We start from the raw sequence: 23687 nt of genomic DNA, 5'->3' as shown, positions 1-23687 counted from the left end.
TCTATCCACTAGGTACCAGTAGTAACCCCATAGATGTTACAACCAAAGATGTCTCCAGACATCGCCAAGCGTCACCTGTGTGAGGTCAAGCCCCACGTTGGGCTCCATCTTTGGCATGAAGGCTACTTATGTTAAAAAAGAAAAAAGAAAAAGTTAATCAAAGGAAGGTATGAGACGAAAAGTTGAAAAATCTCTCAGGATGTAGAACAAAATGACAACGAAATGGAAAATATGAAAGAAAAGTTAAGAGATGGAGGGCCAATCTATTCCATATTAATCTAACAGAAGTTCCAGAGAGCACCAAGAAAATGGAGGAGAGGAGATAATCAAAGATTCTATTTGACCGAGAAAAAAACATTTCAAGCAGAGAAAACAAGTCTGTAAAGTGGCTCTCACCTGGCTGCACCCTGGATCACCTGAGAGCTCTTAGAAACACACACACCGGGGCGCCTGGGTGGCGCAGTCGGTTAAGCGTCCGACTTCAGCCAGGTCACGATCTCGCGGTCCGTGAGTTCGAGCCCCACGTCAGGCTCTGGGCTGATGGCTCGGAGCCTGGAGCCTGTTTCCGATTCTGTGTCTCCCTCTCTCTCTGCCCCTCCCCCGTTCATGCTCTGTCTCTCTCTGTCCCAAAAATAAATAAAAAACATTAAAAAAAAAAAATTTAAAAAAAAAAAAAAGAAACACACACACCAAGATCCCTCCTTCTCCTCAAGGTGGAGTCATAGGGACCAGTTTTACCTTCCCTCCAGAAACCGCCACCACCACTGCAACAAAACCAGACAAAACACACGATACAACGGTTTTCAAAACAGTGGACACCAAGCAATGAAAGGCAGTAACATGGCTTGCAATCCCAGAGAGAAAGGAAAACAAGCGAGATTTGTCCTTTGAGGACACCAGGACGAGAGCCATCTCTGCAGTCGGCTGTGCTCAGGGCCTTTTCGCACCAGCCCAACTAGCAATGTGACAAAGTGGAGGGCAGAGTGTTCAGGAAGGGTTTCACTTAGTAGTGGGGAATAATCAGCCCTAAGCTGAACACTACTATGCACCTGCCTAACAAATCACACAGATTACCAAAGTATCTGGCACTCGGCAAGGTAAAATTCACAACGCTGGCCAAGCAACCACAGATTATGCATGACACAGAATGAGGAGAATCATCAATCAATTGAAACCAACCCAGCACTGATACAAACGCTAGAGGGAGCAGAAAAGGACATTAAACAGCTATTATAATGGTATTCCATATGTTTTTTAAAAGTTAAATAGAGACATGGACATATAAGAAAGAAACAAAAATTCCAATGTCAGGGACGCTTGGCTGGCTCAGTCGGTAGAGCACGCAACTCTTGCTCTCGGGGTTGTGAGTTTGAGCCCCACGTTGGGTGTCGAGATTACTTAAAAAATTAAAATCTTAAAAAAATACAGAAAATTACAGTGTCAGAGATGAAAACTACACTGAATGGAATCAACAGTAGATTCGACATTGCAGAAGAAAAGATTAGTGAAGCTAAAGGCATAGCCACAGAAATTATCTAAATGAAACACACAGAAAAAGGAAGTTTTTGTTTTGTTTTGTTGTTTTTAATTTACATCCAAAGATTTCAGGAGTAGATACCTTAATGACCCTTACCCATTTAGCCATGTCCCCTCCCACCACCCTTCCAGTAACCCTCTCTTCTCCATATTTAAGAGTTTTGTTTTGTTCCCCTACCTGTTCTTATGTTATTTTTGTTTCCCTTCCCTTATGTTCATCTGTTCTGGGTTAAAGTCTTCATATGCGTGAAGTCATATGATATTTGTCTCTCTGACTAATTTTGCTTAGCATAATAACCCTCTAGTTCCATCTATGTAGTTGCACATGGAAAGATTTCATTCTTTTTGATTGCTGAGGAATAATCCATTGTATATATATATACCACATTCATCCATCCATGGACATTTGGTGTCTTTCCATGCTTTGGTTATTGTCGACAGTGCTGCTATAAACATGGGGGTGCATGTGTCCCTTCAAAACAGCATCCCTGTATCCCTTGGATAAATACCTAGTAGTGCAATTGCTGGGTTGTAGGGTAGTTCTATTTTTAGTTTTTTGAGGAACCTCCATACTGTTTTCCAGTGTGTCTGCACCAGCTTGCATTCCCACCAGCAATGCAAAAGAGTTCCTCTTTCTCTGCATCCTCACCATCATCTGTTGTTGCCGGAATTGTTAATGTTAGCCATTCTGACAGGTGTAAGGTGGTATCTCATTGTGTTTTTGATTTGTATTTCCCTGATGATGAGTGATGTTGAGCATTTTTTCATGTGTCTGTTAGCCGTCTGGATGTCTTCTTTGGAGAAGTGTCTATTCATGTCTTTTGCCCATTTCTTCACTGGATTACTTGTTTTTTGGGTGTTGAGTTTGATAAGTTCTTTATAGATTTTGGATACTAGCCCTTTATCGGCTTTGTCGTTTGCAAACATCTTCTCCCATTTGTCGGTTGCCTTTTAGTTTTGCTGATTGTTTCCTTCGCTGTGCAGAAGCTTTTTATTTTGATGAGGTCCCAATAGTTCATTTTTGCTTTTGTTTCCTTTGCCTCTGGAGACGTGTTGAATAAGAAGTTGCTGCGGCCAAGATCAAAGAAGTTTTTGCCTGCTTTCTCCTCGCGGATTTTGATAGCTTCTGTCTTACATTTAGGTCTTTCATCCATTTTGAGTTTGTTTTTGTGTATGGTGTAAGAAAGTGGTCCAGGTTCTTTTTTCTGCGTGTTGCTGTCCAGTTTTCCCAGCACCACTTGCTAAAGAGACTGTCTTTATTCCATTGGATATTCTTTCCTGCTTTGTCAAAGATTAGTTGGCCATACGTTTGTGGGTCCATTTCTGGGTTCTCTATTCTGTTCCATTGACCTGAGTGTCTGTTCTTGTGCCAGTACCATACTGTCTTTATGATTACAGCTTTGTAGTATAGCTTGAAGTCCGGGACTGTAATACCTCCTGCTTTGGTTTTCTTTTTCAAGATTGCTTTGGCTATTCGGGGTCTTTTCTGGTTCCATACAAGTTTAGGATTGTTTGTTCTAGCTCTGTGAAGAATGCTGGTGTTATTTTGATACGGATTGCATTGAATATGTAGATTGCTTTGGGTAGTATCAACATTTTAACAATATTTGTTCTTCCTATCCAGGAGCTTGGAATCTTTTTCCATTTTTTGTGTCTTCTTCAATTTCTTTCATAAGCTTTCTATAGTTTTCAGTGTATAGATTTTTCACCTCTTTGGTTAGACTTATTCCTAGGTATTTTATGGCTTTTGGTGCAGTTATAAATGGGATTGTTTCCTTGATTTATTTTTCTGTTGCTTCATTGTTGGTGTATAGGAATGCAACTGATTTCTGTGCATTGACTTTCTATCCTGCAACTTTGCTGAATTCCTGAATCAGTTCCAGCAGTTTTTAGGTGGAATCTTTGGGTTTTCCATATAGAGTATCATATCATGTGTGAAGAGTGAAAGTTTGACTACCTCCTTGCTGATTTGGATGCCTTTTATTCCTTTGTGTTGCCTGATTGCTGAAGCTAGGACTTCCAATACTATGTTAAATACCAGTGGTGAGAGTGGACATCCCTGTCATGTTCCTGACCTTAGGGGGGGAAAGCTCTCAGTTTTTCCCCATTGAGGATGATATTAGTGGTGGGTCTTTCATGTATGGCTTTTATGATCTTGAGGTATAATCCTTCTATCCCTACTTTCTTGAGGGTTTTATCAAGAAAAGATGCTGTATTTTGTCAAATGCTTTCTCTGCATCTATTGAGAGGATCATGTGGTTCTTGTCCTTTATTTTATTGATGTGATGCATCACATTAATTGTTTTGTGGATACTGAACCAGCCCTGCATCCCAGGTACAAATCCCACTTGGTTGTGGTGTATAATTCTCTTAATGTATTGTTGGATCTGGTTGGCTAGTATCTTGTTGAGGATTTTTTCATCCATGTTCATCAGGGAAATTGATCTGTAGTTCTCCTTTTTAGTAGGGTCTTTGGTTTTGGAAGCAAGGTAGTGCTGGCTTCATAGAAAGAGTTTGGAAGTTGTCCTTCCATTTCTATCTTTTGGGAACAGTTTCAAGAGAATAGGTGTTAACTCTTCTTTAAATGTTTTGTAGAACTCCGCTGGAAAGCCATCTGGCCCTGGACTCTTGTTTTTTGGGACATTTTTGATTACTAATTTCATTTTTTTTTTCTGGTCATGAGTCTGTTCAAATTTTCTATTTCTTCCTGTTTCAGTTTTGGTAGTGTATATGTTTCTAGGAATTTGTCCATTTCTTCCAGGTTGCCCATTTTATTGGTATATAATTGTTCATAATATTCTCTTATTATTGTTTTTATTTCTGCTGTGTTGGTTGTGGTCTCTCCTCTCTCATTCTTGATTTTATTTATTTGGGTCCTTTCCTTTTTCTTTTTGATCCAACTGCTAGTGGTTTATCAATTTTTTAAATTCTTTCAAAGAACCAGCTTCTGGTTTCATTGATTGGTTCTACTGGGTTTTTGTTTTGGTTTGTTTTTTGTTTTGGTTTTGATAGCATTTATTTCTGCTCTAATCTTTATTATTTCCTGTCTTTTGCTGGTTGTGGTTTTTATTTGCTGTTCTTTTTCCAGCTCCTTAAGGTGCAAGGTTAGGTTGTGTATCTGAGATCTTTCTTCCTTCTTTAGGAAAGCCTGGATATACTTTCCTCTTATGACCACCTATCCTGCATCCCAGAGGTTTTGGGTTGTGTTGTTATCATTTTCATTGGCGTCCATGAACTTTTTAATTTCTTCTTTAACTTCTTGCTTAGCCCATTCATTCTTTACTAGGATATTGTTTAGTCTCCAAGTATTTGTTACCCTTCCAAATGTTTTCTTGTGGTTGATTTCGAGTTTCATAGCGTTGTGGTCTGAAAATATGCACAGTGTGATCTCGATCTTTTTGCACTTGTTGAGGGCTGATTTGTGTCCCAGCATGTGGTCTATTCTGGAGAACGTTCCATGTGCACTGGAGAAGAATGTATATTCCACTGCTTTAGGATGAAGTGTTCTTTTTCTTTTTTTTTTTTTTAACGTTTTATTTATTTTTGAGACAGAGAGAGACAGAGCATGAACGGGGGAGGGGCAGAGAGAGAGGGAGACACAGAATCGGAAGCAGGCTCCAGGCTCTGAGCCATCAGCCCAGAGCCCGACGCGGGGCTCGAACTCACGGACCGTGAGATCGTGACCTGAGCCGAAGTCGGACGCCCAACCGACTGAGCCACCCAGGCGCCCCTAGGATGAAGTGTTCTGAATATATCTGTTATATCCATCTGGTCCAGTGTGTCATTCAAAGCTATTGTTTCCTGGTTGATTTTTTGATTAGGTGATCTGTCCATTGCTGTGAGTGGGGTGTTGAAGTCTCCTACTATTATGCTATTACTATCAATGAGGTTCTTTATGTTTGTGATTAATTGATTTATATATTTGGGTGCTCACACATTTGGCACATAAATGTTTACAATTGTTAGGTCTTCTTGGTGGATAGACCCCTTATGTATGATATAATGCCCTTCTTCATCTCTTGATACAGTCTTTATTTTAAAGTCTAGATTGTCTGATATAAGTATGGCTACTCCGGCTTTCTTTTGTTGACCGTTAGCATGATACATGGTTCTCCATCCCCTTACTTTCAATCTGAAGGTGTCTTTAGGTCTAAAGTGGGTCTCTTGTAAACAGCATATAGATGGATCTTGTTTTCTTAATCCATTCTGTTACCCTGTGTCTTTTGATTGGAGCATTTAGTCCATTGACATTTAGAGTGAGTACTGAGAGATATGAATTTATTGCCATTATGTTGTTTGTGGAGTTGGAGTGTCTGGTGGTGTTCTCTGGTCCTTTCTAGTCTTTGTTGCTTTTGGTCTTTATTTATTTATTTGTGTTTTTTGTTTCATCTTTTCTTCCCTCAGAGAGTCCCCCTTAAAATTTCTTGCAGGGCTGGTTTAGTGGTCACAAATTCCTTTAATTTTTGTTTGTCTGGGACACTTTTTATGTCTCTTTCTATTTTGAATGACAGCCTTGCTGGATAAAGAATTCTTGGGTGCATATTTTTCCAATTCAGCACATTGACTATATCCTGCCACTCCTTTCTGGCCTGCCAAGTTTCTGTGGATAGGTCTGCTGCAAACCTGATCTGTCTTCCCTTGTAGGTTAGGGACTCTTTTTCCCTTGCTGCTTTCATGATTCTCTCCTTGTCTGAGTATTTTGTGAATTTGACTCTGATATGCCTTGTTGATGGTCGGTTTTGTTGAATCTAATGGGAGCCTCTGTGCTTCCTGGATTTTTATGTCTGTGTCTTTCCCCAGGTTAGGAAAGTTTCCCGCTATGATTTGCTCACATAACCCTTCTACCCCTATTTCCCTCCCTTCCTCTTCTGGGACCCCTATGATTCTGATGTTGTTCCTTTTTAATGAGTCACTGATTTCTCTAATTCTTAAATCGTGCCCTTTTCCCTTAATCTCCCTCTTTTTTTCTGCTTCATTATTCTCCATAAGTTTGTCCTCTATATCACGGATTCTCTGTTCTGTCTCATCCATCCTTGCTGCTGTGACCTCCATTCGAGATTGCAGCTCAGTTATAGCATTTTTTATTTCATCCTGACTAGACTTTACTTCTTTTATCTTCCCAGAAAGGGATTCTAATCTATTTTCAACTCCAGCTAGTATTCTTATTATCATGATTCTAAATTCTGGTTCAGACATCTTGCTTGTTTCTGTGTTGGATAAGTCCCTGGCTGTCGTTTCTTCCTGCTCTTTCTTTTGGGTTGAATTCCTTCGTTTCATCATTTTGAAGGGAGAAAAAGAATGAATGAGGTAAAAAAATAAAATTTTAAAAATACTAAAATTAAAAAATATTAAACTTAAAAAATTAAAAACGAAGACACACACACACACAAAATCGAATAAATGATCCAAGATCCTAGGTGTGTTTTGGTCAGGGCGTTGAAAGGGGCTTGATAGATTAGGGAAAAAAGGGGAAAGGAAAAAAAAAGGAAATCATTTGAAAATTTGAAAAAATGAATACACTGAAGTAGACTAAAATGAAATGATGGAAGTAAAATAGAATTAGAAAAAAATACAGAAAATTAAGAAATATAGTAGAAAAAAAAAGAAAAATATCTTAATAAAAATTGAAAATACATGATTTTTATTTTTTTCTGTATTCAAGAAAAAGAAACGAAAAAGAGAATAAAGAAGAAAGGAAAAAAAAGAAAGAAAATTGAATAGATGGCATGGTGAGCAGACTGAAATACCACTGAAATTATTTCGTTTTCTCCTAGTAGTCAAACTATGAAGCACTTTATAGTCCATAAACTAAGCAGGCGGAGAGTCTTCTGTTCCTGAAGAGCGAGGTTGGCCCAGTTGGGCGGAACTTAGTGTAATGGCTCCGTTCTCCAGTAGATGGCACTGCTTAGCTTGCTGGGGTGGACGGTTGTGGCGCTTGTTGTAGGTGCATTTGCGCATGCACGGGAGTGGTGAAAATGACGTCACCCAGCCACCCATTCTCTAGTGTCAGAACTCTGTTCTCCCCGATCAGCAATTGCACACCCGTCCTTTGTATTTGGCTTCCATCCACTCCCCGCTTTTATGCAGTTCGTGACCAAGCCCCAGGCAGCACCTCCCTCCTGAGTTTTGTCTCTGATGCGGCTGTTTTTCCTGGCCCCTTACTTCTGAGGGACTGGGGCTTTGACCCGTTCTGCCCTCTGTGGAGGGTCTCACTGAGCAATGGCCTGGTGCCAGCCGCACCCAGGAACGTTTGAGAGACCGTGCTGCTGCTGACGCCCAGAGACTGTGGCCGGGTGCCAGCCTGCCCCAGATAAAGTTCACACGATAGTGTAGCAGCAGCATTTCAGGGACTATGGAAAAATCACAACACGTGTCTGGCACCAGGCTTTACCCCCAACGACCCTGCTCTAGTACCAGCGAATGTGGTTGTTCTCCCGGGTCCACTGGGGCCTTGCCTTTGGGAACCACACAGGTGTCCTCCCAGCAGGGGAACCGCCTCTCCCGTGTGGCCTGAAGAACCCCAGACTCCACTCTGCTCCTGGAGATTCGCCCTTCCCACCAGAGCACCACCAGGTATCAGCTGCGGAGTTTCAGCCTCTGCACTCCCCCTGTTTGTAGAGTCTTAATGGAATTTAAACCCTCTCCTTTCTCCTTCTCCTTTTTTAGTTCATTCCCTGCGGCTGTTTACATTTTTCCACTTTCTCTCCAGCTGCTTTTGAGGGGGGTGCTTTTCACCTCCTCCCCCCACCCCCCATGTCTCCATCCTCTCTCCACACACAAAAGCAGGTCCCTACCCTCCTTGGCTCTCTACCTCCCAGTTCACCTCTCTGTGCTGCATGCCTGCTGACTTCTGTGGTTCAGGTTGTGCACATTGTTGTGTTAAGCCTCAGGTCAGTTTTCTAGGTGTGCAGGATGGTTTAGTGTTGGTCTGGCTGTATTTCATGGATGCGAGACACACAAAAAACTTCCATGCTGTTCTGCCATCTTGGCTCCTACCCACCATAGGTCCGAAAGGAAGTTTTTTAAATGAAAAATGCATCCTTGTGCTGTGGGATGACCTCAAGTGGCCTAGTGTGTGAATGATTGGAGTTGAAGGAGAGGAGAGACAGAGAGATGGAAAAATATTTTAAGAACTAATGGCTGAATAATTTCCAAGCTTGATGAAAATTATGAACCTACAGATACAAGAAGCTCAACAAATCTCACCCACAAGAATCTCCACCGAGGCACTCCCAAAGGGGCACCTGGCTGGCTTCATCAGTAAATCACGCACCTCTTGGGCTCGGGGTTGTGAGTTCAAGCCCAAAGCCCCACATTGAGTATGGAGATTATTTAAAAACTAAAATCTTTACGGGCGCCTGGGTGGGTGGCTCAGTTGGTTAAGTTCCAACTTTGGCTCAGGTCATGATGTCACAGTTCATGAGTTCAAGCCCCAAGTCCAGCTCCATGCTGATGGTGAGGAGCCTGCTTGGGATTGTCTCTCTCTCTCCTCCTCTCTCTGCCCTTTCCCTATGTTCTCTCCCTCTCAACAGTAAGTAACTTTTAAAATAAACAAAAGTAAATCTTTAATGGGGTTAAGATGGTTAAGTGTCCAACTCAGTGGTTAAGCATCCAACTCCTGATCTTAGCTCGGATCTTGATCTTGGGGTCGTGAGTTCAAGCTTTATGCTGGGCTCCATGGTGGGCGTGAAGCTTACTTAAAATAAATAAATAAGTAAATAAAATTTTAAAAAAAGCAAAGCCCAAATTCATAGATCCTGAGAACAGATTGGTGAGTGAAAGGGGTCAAAAGGTACAAAGTAGAGTCATAAAATAAATAAGTCCTGAGGATGTAATGTACCGTGTGGTGCCTATAGTTAACAATATTGTAATCTATACTGGAAAGTTGCTAAGAGAGTAGATCTTAAGAGTTGTCATCACAAGAAAAGAAAACTGTGACTATGTGTGAAGATGGATGTTAACTAGACTTCTTGTGGTAATCATTGTGCAATATACACAGATATCAAATCATCACATTATACATTTCAGCTAATATAATGTTCTATGTCAATTACATCTCAATTCAAAAAAAGTGAAGGCAAAAAAGAGACATTTTCAGATTTACAAAAGCTGAACCAGAAGACCCACACCCAATGAAATTGTAAAATGACATCCTTTGAGCAGCAGAAAAATAATCCTAGAAGAAATCTGGATTCACAAAAGGAATGAGGAGCATCAGAAATAGTAGAAATTGTAGGGGCGCCTGGGTGGCTCAGTCAGTTAGGTGTCCAACTCTTGGCTCCAGCTCAGGTCATGATCTCACGGCTCGTCAGTTTGAGCCCACATCAGGCTCCATGCTCACAGCACAGAGCCTGCCTGAGATTCTCTCTCTCCCTCTCTCTCTCTGCCCCTCCTCTGCTCTTTCTGTCTCTCAAAATAAATAAACTTAGATATAGGGGCACTTGGCTGGCTCAGTCAGTAGACCACGTGACTCTTGATCTCTGGGTTGTGAGACCAAGCCACACGTTGGATATGGAGATTATATAAAAATTTAAAAATTAAAAAAATAGTAGACATATGGATATATATGTGTGTATATATATATACACATAAATATACATATATATGTGTATATATATATATGTATGACTTATTTTCTTATTATTTAAGTACCTTTCAAAGATAATTGATTTTTTTCAAAAAAAAAGAATAGTATACTGTGGAGGTTACAATATATATAAAAGTTAAATACATGACAATGATAGCATAGAGGCCAGGAGAGGTGAAATGGAAGTCTACAGTTGCAAGGTTTTTATACTATGTAAGATGTGGTGTAATGCTTCTCAGAAGCAGACTGAGAGAGGTTAAAGTTGAATGCTATAAACCCTAAAGCAACTACACACACACACACTGAAATAGTTATAGCTCATAAGTCAACAAAAGAGAAAAAAAAAGCATTAAAAAATACCTCCAACAACAGGCACAAGAAGGGACGCCTGGGTGGCTCAGTCAATTAAGCGTCTGACTTCAGCTCAGGTCATGCTCTCAAGTTCATGAGTTCAAGCCCCATGTCTGGCTCTGTGCTGACAGCTCAGAGCCTGAAGCCCACTTAGGGTTCTGTCTCCCTCACTCTGCTCCTCCCCAACTCACGCTTGCTACCGTGTGCACTCTCTCTCTGTCTCTCTCTCTCTCTCAAAATAAACATAAAATATTTAAATAAATAAATAACCTTAAAGTGGCGCCTGGGTGGCCCCTTCGGTTAAGCATCCAAATTCAGCTCAGGTCATGATGTTGCAGTTCACGAGTTCAAGCCCTAGTGGGCTCTGTGCTGACAGCTGGAGCCTGCTTCGGATTCTGTCTTTCTCTTTCTCTCTCTCTCTCTGCTGCTCCTCCTCCTGTGCTCTTCCTTTCTCTCTCTCTCACAAAAATAAAGCATTTAAATAAATAAAATGAAACGAAATCTTAAAAGAAAAAAACTCTTTATGTATATATGTATGTATGTCTCCTGCTGGTTTTCCTCTGGAAGAATGTGACTCATACAACAGGCAGGTATACTTATGCAACAGAACAAGTCAAGGTTGGGGATTGATTCCCTCAAGGTTTGCTCCATACCCACTCCCTCTACAAACTAACCTGTACCTTCACTCATCTTCATTTTCTTCTTTCTTAAGGTTTCCTGCCCCAACAGCTACCTAAAACATCCCCCCAATCTCCTGCGAGAACTTGTTCCATCAGTTCCCTCGTCTTTCCTGAATCCTCAGCCTCTTCCTCCCTCTGACTCCTTCTTCGTCATATAAACATGCTCATGTCTCCCCTGTCTAGGAAAAAACCCAATCTCTCTTTCCTTACATCCCCCATAACTGTGACTAGCCTATTTTCTGGCTTTCTGGAGCCAGACATCTTGGAATATTCAAGTCTTGCTGCCTGTATTTCCTCATTTCTCATTCATTCCTTAGCCAACTGCAGCCTGGTTTCAGCTTCCTCCCATCCCCCCGAAGCTCTTTCGGGATTATTCATGACCTGATTGCCAAAGGCAAAGAATCTCAAGTCCGTCCTTTTCTTGCTTAGATGGCAGTAAAAAAACAGCTCCATGAAATTTCTCTCTTGCCCCTGAGTGCATTCCCTCCCCGGCCCCTCCCATCTCTTTTCTCTAACCAATTCCTCTTTGGTATTCTCCAATCCTCTGACGCCAGCCTTCTTCTCATTTTATATGCCCACAGTTTTCCCACGTGATTTCTTCCACATACCCATCACTGGAAGTCCATTGTCTCTGTGCTTGTGACTCCTGAATCTAAGGCTTACCTGAAAGCTGTATCCAAGCCTTTATTGCTAAATAGTCCTCTGTGTAATGTTGGGTCTCCATCAGGATGTGCCACAGAAACGTCAAAATGCAACAGGTCCTTGGGGCAGCTGTCTGGCTCAGTCAGTTAAGCGTCTGACTCTTGATTTCGGCTCGGGTCATGATCTCAGGTTTGTGAGATCGAGCCTTGCATAAAGCTCTGCACTAGTGGCACGGACCCTGCTTGGGATTCTCTCTCTCTTGCTTCCCTGCTACTGCGCTCTCTTGCTCTCTTTCTCTCTCTTCCTCCCTCTCAAAATAAATAAGTATTATTTGAAAATGCAACAGGTCCAAAAGCTAATTTCTTCTCCTGTAGTCCTCATCTTAGAGAGGATCTCTCTCTTCCCAGTTGCCCATACTAGACATGATAGTTTTCTAGACTCTCCTCTTTCACTCACCCTCATGTGTTCTTTTATCAAGTTTTTCTGAGTCTTCAAATCTCCCAAATCTCTCAAATTCTTCCCTCTCTTTTTTTCATCACATCACTGCCTTTGTTCAAACATCCATCATTTCTGATCTAGACCTAGTCTCTTAACTATTATCTCATCCTGCTTCACCATCAATCCATTTTCCCCACTTATACCAGAAAAGATGATTTTTGTATAAATCTTATCAATCCCCTGGGTGAAATCTTGGTTCAGTGGCTTCTTGTAGCCCATAAAATAAAGTTTCAACAGTTTAGCATGACATGCATGGTCCCTGCCTTTCCGTGAGACTTCGTCTATACCCAGTTGAACTTTGCATTTTAACTGTGCAATTGTCGTTGTAATGTGTTCATATTTCTGCATAGGCTGTGGCCTGAGCCCAGTACTGTGCCCCTATCACACACGCACATGGACACGCTCACACACACACACACACACACACGCCCCTTCCTTCACCAAGTCTTCCCTTTGACTAGAGGAAAAGAAATCTTCAGTGGTCTTTGTATTCCCAAGCACCTAGCAGAGAGCATTTGATAAACGTATGATTAGCTCAATTTAGCAATTTTAGAACTTTATAAGGAAAGGAAAATTTTCTTTAAATAAAATCTTTTACAAAAGCCTAATATGCCAACTACGCAAAAGCCGGGAATCCCATGACTTCGTCCTCTTCTGCGGCAGCTGCCTGTCAGGTGCCAGCGACTTCACTGGCCCAGGGTGAGACCCGCTGGTGCAAAGCTGATCCTGAAGTTGACCAGGTATCTGATGTGTCAGATTCAGCCGCCAAGGGTACGAAGTCCTGAACGTGCTACCACGTGGATGAACCTTGAAAATACACTAAATGGGAGAAGCCAGACACAAAAGACCACACTGCTGTAAAATTCCATCTACATGAAATGCCCGGAACAGGGAAATCCATAAAGACAGAAAGTAGATGGGTGGTTACGAGGGGCTGGGGGAGAGGAATGGGGAGCAACTGCTTAATGGGGATGGGATTTCTTTCTGAGCTGATGACGAAATTCTGGCATTAGTGGTGATGGTTGCACAATCTGTGAATGTACTAAAAACGTCAGAAATGGCACACTTTAAAAGGCCGAATATTGGGGCACCCGGATGGCTCAGTCTTAAGTGGCTGACTCTGGATTTCAGCTCAGGTCATGATCTCACGGTTTGTGAGATCGAGCCCCGCTTTGGGCTCCGCACTGAGTGTGGAGGCTGCTTGGGATTCTCTCTGTCTCTGTCTCTCTTCTCTCTGCCCCTCCGCCGCTCATGCTCTCTCTCAAATAAACTTAAATAAATAAATAAATAAATAAATAAATGGGTGAATTTTATGTACTTTATATCTCAAAACAAATTACTCTGACATGATACTCCATCCCATGGAATTCTTTGAAAGAAATAAAGGAATTGTTCTAAAAACTCTCTAGGCATGAGTTTGTTTCTGTAATGTTAATATTTCTTCCTCAAATTACATGTAAACAATTGTTATCTTTGTCTCATTGGGAACAGATGTGACTCTGGCATTCCCCATCATGTGAATAAATCTTTGGGGAGCAATGAGTGACTTCCCTCATCCCCAACCACCACCACCAAAAGGCAAAAACAAAACACTGTGGTAATTTTAGGACTGGGCACTAGAGTCCCAAGAATTATTTCCAACTTTATATCCTTTATAAAGCAACTTTATATCCTTGCTGAATCTCTCCAGCCACTCTGTTGCTTCCCCTGAATGGTAACCAACCCCCGACATTCATGGAAACCCACCATGGACATCTATCCCTCTTGGAATGCCCATTTTTGAGGATGGTATTGGCAGAGTAGAAGCTGTTGAGGAGGTAGCGGCTTCCTAGGGAAAGAAGCCCAATTCTGAGCGAGCTGAGCTAAGCAGGGAGCATCAGTGCTTATGGGCAAAGGTGGGGAGGAACCAGGCTGGAGTAAGAGACAGATTTCTTGACACAAACGTGGGCCAAGCTTCGGGAGTCAGGTGGATTCTGAGAAAGCACGAAAGAAAATGGCCCAGGCCACTCAGAGACAGCAAGTGGGTTAATGCCAAGAGAGCCAGGTGACAGCCTTTTGGTGGGGAGACACTATCTCAAGGGAGACATGGTCTAGAGAGTTGGACATCTGGGGTTTGGGCAGTAAGTTAGGCCGCACTTCAGGCTTGGAGCCCCAGTTTGGATAAACTAGTGTCAGGAGCTATCCTTGAAAAAAAAGAGTTGGAGCAAGACAGAATCTTTCCTCTTCTTGATAAACTATGAAGAAAAGCCCAAGACATTACACCTCTCTCTCTCTCTCTCTCCCTCCCACTCTTCACCAGAGAGACAACCAACAGATAGCCAGAAAGGAGATTCACACATCCACAGCCAGAGTCAGGAGGCGGGTCCCAGCTGCACACACCCACATACACTCCAGCGTCAGCTATGTCCTTTTATTATTATTTTTATTGAACCCTGTAGGTGGAGTTGGTGGTAAGGTAGTTCTCACAGCCCCACTGCAGTGCCCGGCCCAGGGCAAGGCTGCGGTTCAGCAACTGCCACAGTCGCTGGGATAGACGTCCCAGTGCAGGCCGATGGCATTGATGAGGGCACCAGATCGGCCGCTGATGAAGCGTAGCACGGTGTTGGGGTACAAGGGGGCAGCATTGAAACTCGTGCCTGTGTCTTTCCCAAAAGGCAGGTACCGGCCCTTGTCAGTCACGAAGACGAGCTTCCTCAGGTAGTACTTGTACTTGCCAGACACTTGGATCACTGACTCCCCGGGGTGCAGGAAAATCTCCTCCAGGTCTCCCTGGGTGCCACCCACATAGTCACTCCACACCTTGCCATAGCGCACCTGGAGGCTGGGGGGGGGGTGGTGAGGGAGGGAAGACTGAGCAGGGTGATTGGAATTGAGGACCTCTTGGCCTACAAGCCGAGAGACCTGCAAACTGGTGGCAGAGATGACAGGTCCCCTGCCAGTCCCAAGGTGTGTGAGGGATGAGGGAGCCCTTGAGGTCCTACTGGGAAATTCAACTCCTTTTGCCGACAGGCTCAGAGAGGAAAAGTAGCTTGGCTGGAGCCCCCCGGCCAGTGGTAGAGCTTCAGTTTGAAATCTAGGTTCCCGCTGTGCCCCCAACCCCTACGTGAAAGAAGCAGACAGGCCTTTCTGGATGACTTTCATGAGGGAAGAGACTCTGCTGCCCCAGGATCAGAAGGATACATGTTTTGGGGAGAGGCGTCAGCCAAGATGGAGGATGCCCGAGGGGACCTACACCTCAGGTGGGGCCAAAGTAGCCAGCTTCCCAGCGCCTCAGCGGCTGTGGTACAGATTTGCCCAAGACGTGCACGCTGGGGGCTGTAGGGCTATAGCAGCACCGGCCTCAGACCCCAGCTTCCTGATACCTTTCACATCCCAAGTTATCCCTGGGACTTGTTGACTGAAACAGATGTGACCCAAAGTGACTGAGAACTTTCCAGTGTGGTAAGATCGGAGAGGATCCCCAAACCACAGACACACAAAGAATCTTACCCTACGATGTAGTATCTGTTGACCCGGATACGGATGGCAGTGATGGGACCCTCCAGCTGGTAACCAGAATGGGAGAATCGCTCGCCTCCACCGCCTCCATACTCTCCATTGTAGGAGGAGGACCTAGCCTGAACTGGAGGGGACAGTAGGCGTCAGAAGGAGAGATCTCAAGAGCTCCAGTCCCTCTTCACCACTCCTACACCTCCCACAGCTCGACGTCCACCACCCCAAGCCAGCCCCTGTGAGCCTGGCCACTGGCAGAGCAGGAAGCTGTCTTCCCATGACGCTAATACTGGGCTCCTGGCCTCTCACTTACTGGCATTGGCCGAGGCTGATGCGCAGACAAGGGCAAGAAGAGCAATGGTCAACATTCTGGGGCTGGAGGGGAAAGAAAGCAGAACGTCAATGTTCATTCACCCTGTTTCCTTTGTACTTCATTTACCCATGCTTCCCTGGGTTAGACCTCCAACTGAGACTTGGCCCTCTTTGTCCCTCAACTCAGACCTAACTGACCCAGTCTTGGGCTCAGAAAGGATTGCCCCTAGTCTCTAGTCCTGCTCCTGGCAGGTACGGTGTCCTTAACCCCAATGTCGTCCTTGGTCTCGAGGTAGCCGACCCCCTTGTTCCATCCTGAGTCAGAAGATCAATCCTAAGCCTCTGTCTGGACCAACCCGTGTAAGTCCTGGTCCCTCCTGGCACAAAGCAGGAAAAGAGTTTCAAAGAAGTGGAAGCCATCTCCAAACCATAGAGATGGTTGAGTTTACCAAACCAGGATTCTGAGCAAAACCTAACTGCAACCTGCCTGTGATACACGGGCCCGGCTTGGGGGACCTCTGGGGCAGAGTTTAAATTCCTAGCTTCAGCCAGGTCTCAAATCAGAAGGAAAGGAGCATTTTAGGGGTGCGTCTTTGTGTACCCAGGCAGTGAGGGTGATTATAGATGAGACTGCCAATACCAGCATCGGAACAGTTGAGGAACTGCACAACGAGTTTGGACCACAGCTCAAGATATCAGATTCCAGATGCCTGGTCTATTTGTCATAATTCTTTCTCCACTAACACAAATCTGGCTGTATCGATACCCCGAGCATCCCAGGTATCTCCAGTCTTTCTTCTGAGACCCAAATATCTTTGCACCTCCCTCAGATGCCCCAGGTACCTGCCACACAGGTCTCCCCTGCCACTCACTCCAGGCAGTCCAGCTCTGCTTGAATTCCCCCCTAACTCAAATCTAGCCAATACTTTCACCCCTTAGCTCAGGCCTCTGTCACCCCTCACCTGGAAGTTCCAGGTGCAAAGTAACCCCCCTGAGACTTCCAGATCTTTTATATCAGGTTCAAGCCCTCCCCCTGCTCTTTATCGTGTGAACTTCACCTCCTGAGCAAACGTGATCAGCCTCGTGGGGTCAGTTGTCAGAGTGGTGTCCTCTCTGGGCCAAGGCCCAGGTATCAGGATGGACAGAATAAACTTGAGGAAACAGTCACCAACGGAATAGCCAGCAGCTTTGGGTGGCCAAAGTTACTAATTTCTTCTGGGTGTAGTCTAAGGTTGTCGCCCCCCTATTTGGTTGTTCTACAGGTGCTCCTACCTGCAATCTGTCATCTTTCAGGAGAAACATTGTCCTCATTGTCCTACATTTGAAATCTAAACTCTCATGAGAAGGGATGATACACCCTATGCCCTGTACTTAGGAGTGTCTACTATTTTCCAGACAATTTTTTTTCTTCCTCTTTCCTGTTATTTTATATGAAAAAAATCCAAACATAGAGAAAAATTGAAAGAAATGTACAGTGAACACTCATATGCACACCACGTAGATTCTACCATGGTTAATATTTTGCCGTACTTGGCTTTTTTTCCCCCATCTATCCATCCTCAATCTGCCAGACTGTTTACAAAACTTTTCTGAGAAGGGTAATGTGTTGCTGCAGGTGGACAACTAACACCTGTCGATCTCCCTCCTGAGAGACAGGCAGTCAGGCCAATAGGCATGTGGGACGCTGAGGAAGTAACGGTACATGGTTCCTCCCTTGGGGGAAGTTCTGGGCTCAAGGCCCTTGGGGCTCCTGGGAGCCATGGCTGAATCTTCTGGGGGATAAAGCCCACACGGGGCAACAGCTCCTTCCCATAGGTTAGCTTGATGTCATAGATTTCTTCTCTTCTGAGACTCTTCTCTTCCACCCAAGTCTCTAGGATGGACTCCTGAGTCCTACTTCTTGACTCCTCTAGGATTGGCTCTTTGACCCTCTGAGTCAGCGGGCCCTCCCAAGAAGAGAGATGGGTGGAGCCCAGGGAAGAGCTGGAGTCATTAGCCTTGGTGATTCATGACTAGTAGCTGGACACATAGAGTATCCACCCCTCATAGACCATCTAGGACTGAGGACTCCTCCCAGGAAAGCCAGGGAGCCCCAACCTAAGGAGGCAGAAATAGGACAGGGCTCTTGGCCTGGAGATTCCAGGAGCAAGGAGGGCAGCCAGGGTTGCATTGTTTGATCTCTGCTTCAAGTTCAAAACAAACATGTCCTGGTGAGATAACTTCCTCATTCCAGCTGTTTTGTTCTGTCTCTCTTGTCCTCTCTGGTTTTCTTTCTTTCCTACTTCTCTCTTTCCATTTGTCTTGATCTTTCCCCATCATCTCCTGCTCTAAGGGTTGTTCTTTGTATTCACTGTCTCCATACCTTTTTCCTTTTGCCTCTTCTCTCTGTCTCTTCTCCTCCCCCAAGCTCTCTCTCTAATTCTCTCCTCTGTCTCCTCTTACTACTGTCTGTCTTTTGTCTTCCTTATGAAGAGTATATCCCACAGGATGGAACCAAACACTGGATATCAAAGATGGCAGCTCAGGGGCACCCAGATGGCTCAGGTGGTTGAGCATCTGACTTCGTTGGCTCAGTTCATGATCTCACCGCTCGTGTGGTCAAGCCCCACATTGGGCTTTGTGCTGACAGTTCAGAGCCTGGAGCCTGCTTTGGATTCTGTATCTCCCTTTCTGTTTCTCTGCCATCCCCCACTTGTATGCATGCTGTCTCTCTCAAAAATAAATAAGCATTTTTAAAAAACAGAAGTCACTATTTCTTTGAGTCTATATTTCTGCATTTGGAACATGAGAAGTTAAAGGACTCGAGATCAACCAAAATCCTCAAGGACAGTGCTTTTTATTTATTTATTTTTAAATTTTTTAATGTTTATTTTTGAGACAGGGAGAGACAGCATGAACGGGGGAGGGTCAGAGAGAGAGGGAGACACGGAATCCGAAACAGGCTCCAGGCTCCGAGCCGTCAGCACAGAGCTCTAACTCACGGATCATGAGATCATGACCTGAGCCGAAGTCAGATGCCTAACCGACTGAGCCACCCAGGCGCCCCAGGACAGTGCTTTTTAAACTGTAGGTCTTAACTCACTAGTGGACCACAAAATCATTTTAACGGCTCAAGACCAATATATTTTTTAAGTTTATTATTTTTTTGGTAATGTCTATACCCAACGTGGGGCTTGAACCTACAGCCCCTAGAACAGCCAGGTGCCCCAAGACCAACATTTTTTTTTTTAATTTGAAAGAGTGAGTCGGGGGGAGGGGTGGGGGGGGGGGGAGAGAGAGAGAATCTTAAGCAAGCTCCATGCTTAGTGCAGAGCCAGACTCGGGGCTTAATCCCACAACCCTGAGATCATGACCTAAGCCAAAACCAAATCGGATGCTCAACCAACTGAGCCACCCAGGTGCCCCAAGACCAACACATTTGAAAAGTGAAATAGAGAAAGTAAGAGCATCACATGTAACAAGACTAAATACTATTTCCTAAAATACTGTTTCAGTCAAATACTCTATACTGCATGTACTGACTCACAATATAAAAGGTTCTTCCCTATTCTGAACTGCTGTTAAAAAAAAAAAAATCCTTGAAAAAAAACCCTACCTCTCTCAAAGGGTAAGATTTTTATTTTTTTAATGTTTATTTATTTTTGAAAGAGAGAGAGAGAGAGAGAGAGAGAGAGGGTGTGTGTGTGTGTTTGTGTGTGTGTGTGTGTATGAGTGGGGGAGGGGCAGAGAGCGAGGGGGACACAGAATCCGAAGCAGGCTCCAGGCTGTGAACAGTCAGCACAGAGCCCAACACAGGGTTCAAACTCACTGACCACCAGGTCATGATCTGAGCCAAAGTCAGACACTTAACCGACTGAGCCACCCAGGAACCCCAGCAACAGACTTATCTTAAAGCTTGGTTCGTGCCCTTCCTCCATGATCCTCAAACTTCAGTTTGTTCATCTGCGATAGGAGATAATGAGTCTAACCAATTTGTGTCAAGCCCCTGGCACAGATCTAGCACACATAAGTACTGAGTAAATGTTTATTTTTTTCTCTGTCTTCAATTCTCACAAAATATGGTCTTTCTTTTTCATTTCTTTCAGATAAGGTTGATGAGGGAGCAAGGGCTTTCTTTCTCGTTTGCAGTTAGCTTTATTTTTATGGTTTAGCTTAGTTCAGATCCTGGAGATCTTTGTCAAATGCATCATACAACTTGACACAAGAATTTTTTTAATGTTTATTTCTTTATTTTTGAGAGAGAGAGAGAGAACGAGTGGAGGAGGGGCAGAGAGAGAGGGAGACAGAGAATCAGAAGCAGGCTCCGCACTATCAGCACAGAGTCTGATTTGGGCTCGAATTCACAAACTGTGAGATCATAACCTGCGCCAAAGTCAGACACTTAACCGACTGAGCCACCCAGGCGCCCCCCTGCAAAAAGAATTTTTTTAAGTTTATGCTTTTTTTTTTTTTTTTTTTTTTTTTAGTAATCTCCATACCCATCATGGGGCTTGAACTCCCGACCCTGAGATTAAGAGTCATATGCTTGTCCTACTGAGCCGGCCAAGCACCCCTCAAAGAAAGCTATTTGTGTAGGTTGATTTGGACAACTAAAGTTAAAGTCACTTGGAAACCTGTTATATGTATATATATATATATATATATATACACACACACATATTGTTGTTGTTTATTTTTAAGACAGACGCGGGGTGGAGTGTTTGAGAGGTGCACAGACGGGGCTGGACTCAGAAGCTGGGTGCCTAGGGCAAGGTATTTCACTTCTCTCTGCTTCTGTTCTCGTCTGAAAACACACACATAAACAAAAAGGCAATAATTTTGCCTACCTCCTCAGGTTGCTGTGGTTATGATATAGTTAATGGAAGTAAAGTTCCAGAACACCGCCTGATGCCAAGGAAGTTCTCTGTTTCTCATCATCTAAGGAGTAGCTCCATCCTGTGGAAATAAGAAAATCATAAAATTCCTAAATACCCCTCATGTTTTAGTTGTAAACCTAAATCACATTTTCCTAGCCTTCCATACATTTGCTAACATTGTGAGGTTTGGTTTTCCGCCCCCGCCCCCCAATTGAATATGTTGCAGGCAAACTAAAGGTGTGTGTCCACCTGAGGCCAGACTTGCTGATTTTAGTACTTCTCAACACTGGCCTTATCATATCAAGGTTATGAGGATGTCACGTGTCTTCTCTGGTATCATCACCTCATCATGTCTACGCATCTTATAAAAGAGTAAGGGCAAAATGGTCAAGTAACCGGAGAATACTGATACACAGGCCAATGTAGCTTGAACTGAACATCAAAAGCACCTACTGAGGGCCCTGGGAAAATGGAAATGAAGTGTCCTGCCCTGGAGGGACTCACACTCTCCTGAAGGGCAAACCTAATCAAGCTGGTCTTCAGAGTGCAGGGAAGGAGCATAGCTGGATGCATAGGGATTCAGTCAAACCCAGAGGAGGGGACAAGGATCCTGGCTGTGGCCAGGAAGTGTGGTCACAGATGCCAGAATTGCACAGTGAAAAGAGAGAAGCGGGCTCAGGCCTGGTTTTGCCGCTTTCCCTTGGCAAATTAAAGTCTCTGAATCTCAGTTTCCTCATTGCAAAAGGAAGGATAAGATCCACTTCAAGGGTTGCTTTACAGGATTAAATGAGACATAGCAATGTGCTTAGGGGCGCTTGGCTGGCTCAGTCGGTGAAGCATCTGACTCTTGATCTCTGGGTTTGACTTTGAGCCTGATGTTGGGTATAGAGATTACTTAATAAGGAAAGAAAAGAAAAGAGAGAGAAGAGAAGAAAAGAGAAGAGAAGAGGGGTTAGTAAATTGCTAGGCACATAGAAGCGCCTTGGCCAGGAGCAGTAGCTTAGGAAGAATAGAGACGTTGGAACAAAGTAGGAAGATCAGCACAGAGGACGAAGTAAGTGGGCCACACCATCCTTCACTGAGGGAAGAAAGTATCAGGGCAGACAGGGTCCGCAGAGACTGGAGGAAGCCAGTGAGAATCCCCAGGCAAGCCATGAACAGAACCAAGAGTGAGCATGGCCAACCCCACTCTCAGAGGCTGAGAATGAACAAGGCAGAGAGCTGGAGCTCCTGCCTGAAGGCCTCAGCTTTCTGCACAAGAGAGAGAAAGTGTATCCGCTGATGGTTAGAGTCGAGGTTGGGCAAAGCTGGTAGGGAAGGGAGAGAGAGAGAGCGTTGCCCAGATCCACATGACAACATGACTGAGGGACCAGGTGGAGGTGGGGGCACTACACGTGGTCAGTTGTGTGATTTTCTCCAATGTGGCTCACCAACCTGTTAACAGGACAAAAGGAAGTAGTTGTACTGGTTCCAGGCAGAAGCTTTATGAGGAAGGTGTGTATGTGGGGGCGGGGGGGGGGGGGACAAGGAATGGCAAATGCCAGGCAAATGCCAAGGAATGGCAAATGCCAGGAAGAGAGCGGTTGGAACAATACAGCACAAAGTCAAGGTTATAGAGGAAGTGGAGTGAGATTGGGTAGGGCTAGTCAGGAGGGGACTCCAGGATGTGGGCTCCAGGAAAAGAAGTACAATGGGATGGACCAGCAGGTGGAGTGGGAGAAGAGGGAGGGAGGCTCAGAGCCTGGGGGAATCTGATGGTTGGTATAGAACAATCTTGAGTGGTAACAAGATTTCAGGTGGGTGAACAGATGTGAAGGGACAGATCCTTTAGGGCCTTTCAAAGATGAGCAACAATGCTAGACCAAGATGGAAGGGGACAGAAGTGCTGAATGCCTACTTTAAGAGGTGCTTTATATAAACTATCTAGTATTACCCTCCAACAACCCTTCAAGTTGGGAATTCATGAAAAAATGGAAATCGAATAGATTGCCAAGGGTCTCAACAGCTGTGGAGATAGGAACCTCAGATTTAATCCCAGGGCTGCCTGGTTCCAAAGTCCGGATTCTTTCCACCTTCCCCGATTTCCCCACACAGGTGGCACTTGGGACCTTTCTAATTCATTCTTATCATTTTTTAAAGTTTATTTATTTAAATCATCTCTAATACCCAACGTGGGGCTTGAACTCACGACCCTGAGATCAAGACTTGCATGTTCCTCTGACTGAGCCAGCCAGGCACCCCCAATCTTATCATTTTTCACAGCTCTCAAGGTTGGAATCTCTGACTCTTGGGATCCTGAGCAGCCAGTAGGTGCCACCCAGCAGGCCCTGAGCAGTGATAAAACGCTCCTGAGCTCAGCCCTGTGTTTATCCCCTGTCTGGCAGCAAGATAGCTCCGGGTGAGGGCTGGGACTCTCAGCAGGGTAGACCCCACTGCAGAGGGGGTGAGGGTGAAGGGAAGAACAACCGGAAGTGCCTGGACCTTTCTGTTGATACTCTGAAGGTGTTTCTTATGACTGACCTGCTCAGTAAGTCATTCATTCAGCAGCAGGAGGTTGGAGATGGTCAAATCTGGGTTCCGATTCAGCTCTGGGACTTGAGTTGTGTGACTTTGGATGACAACAACCAACTTTCTCAGTTGACCCAGAATTAAAGTGTTTTCTGGGATGTGGAACTTCAAGTGCTAAAACCAGGATGGTCCCGGGTGCCTGGCTGGTTCATCAGTAGACCATGT

The 23687-nt window shown here is 44.3% G+C and overlaps 2 protein-coding genes across 3 annotated transcripts in view; one reads left to right on the top strand and one right to left on the bottom strand.

Annotated features, from left to right (window-relative positions):
* The window catches only part of C18H16orf54 (chromosome 18 C16orf54 homolog), a 55748-nt gene that overhangs the window by 24335 nt on the left and 7726 nt on the right, over positions 1-23687 (top strand). The window lies entirely within an intron of this gene.
* LOC131501478 (zymogen granule membrane protein 16) lies at positions 14690-17007 on the bottom strand. The gene is made up of 4 exons (XM_058711680.1): positions 16942-17007; positions 16100-16161; positions 15784-15916; positions 14690-15115 (listed from the first exon to the last, which is right to left on the bottom strand). The coding sequence occupies exons 2-4, from the start codon at positions 16152-16154 to the stop codon at positions 14800-14802; spliced, it is 504 nt and encodes a 167-aa protein (XP_058567663.1). The 5' UTR covers positions 16155-16161; positions 16942-17007; the 3' UTR covers positions 14690-14799.

The sequence above is a fragment of the Neofelis nebulosa genome, chromosome 18 (genome assembly GCF_028018385.1).
Source record: "Neofelis nebulosa isolate mNeoNeb1 chromosome 18, mNeoNeb1.pri, whole genome shotgun sequence".
Classification (NCBI taxonomy): Eukaryota; Metazoa; Chordata; class Mammalia; order Carnivora; family Felidae; genus Neofelis; species Neofelis nebulosa.
The sequence above is the reverse complement of the archived record's forward strand: the minus strand, read 5'-3'. Positions and strand labels throughout refer to the sequence as shown.

What these genes read in the sequence shown, in the direction of transcription:
- LOC131501478 (XM_058711680.1), bottom strand. Translation starts at nt 16,154, where the DNA reads ATGTTGACCATTGCTCTTCTTGCCCTTGTCTGCGCATCAGCCTCGGCC. An exon ending in ATCAGCCTCGGCCAATGCCA is followed by an intron (nt 15,917 to 16,099) that starts GTAAGTGAGAGG and finishes TGTCCCCTCCAG; the next exon opens with TTCAGGCTAGGTCCTCCTCC. An exon ending in AACAGATACTACATCGTAGG is followed by an intron (nt 15,116 to 15,783) that starts GTAAGATTCTTT and finishes CCCCCCCCCCAG; the next exon opens with CCTCCAGGTGCGCTATGGCA.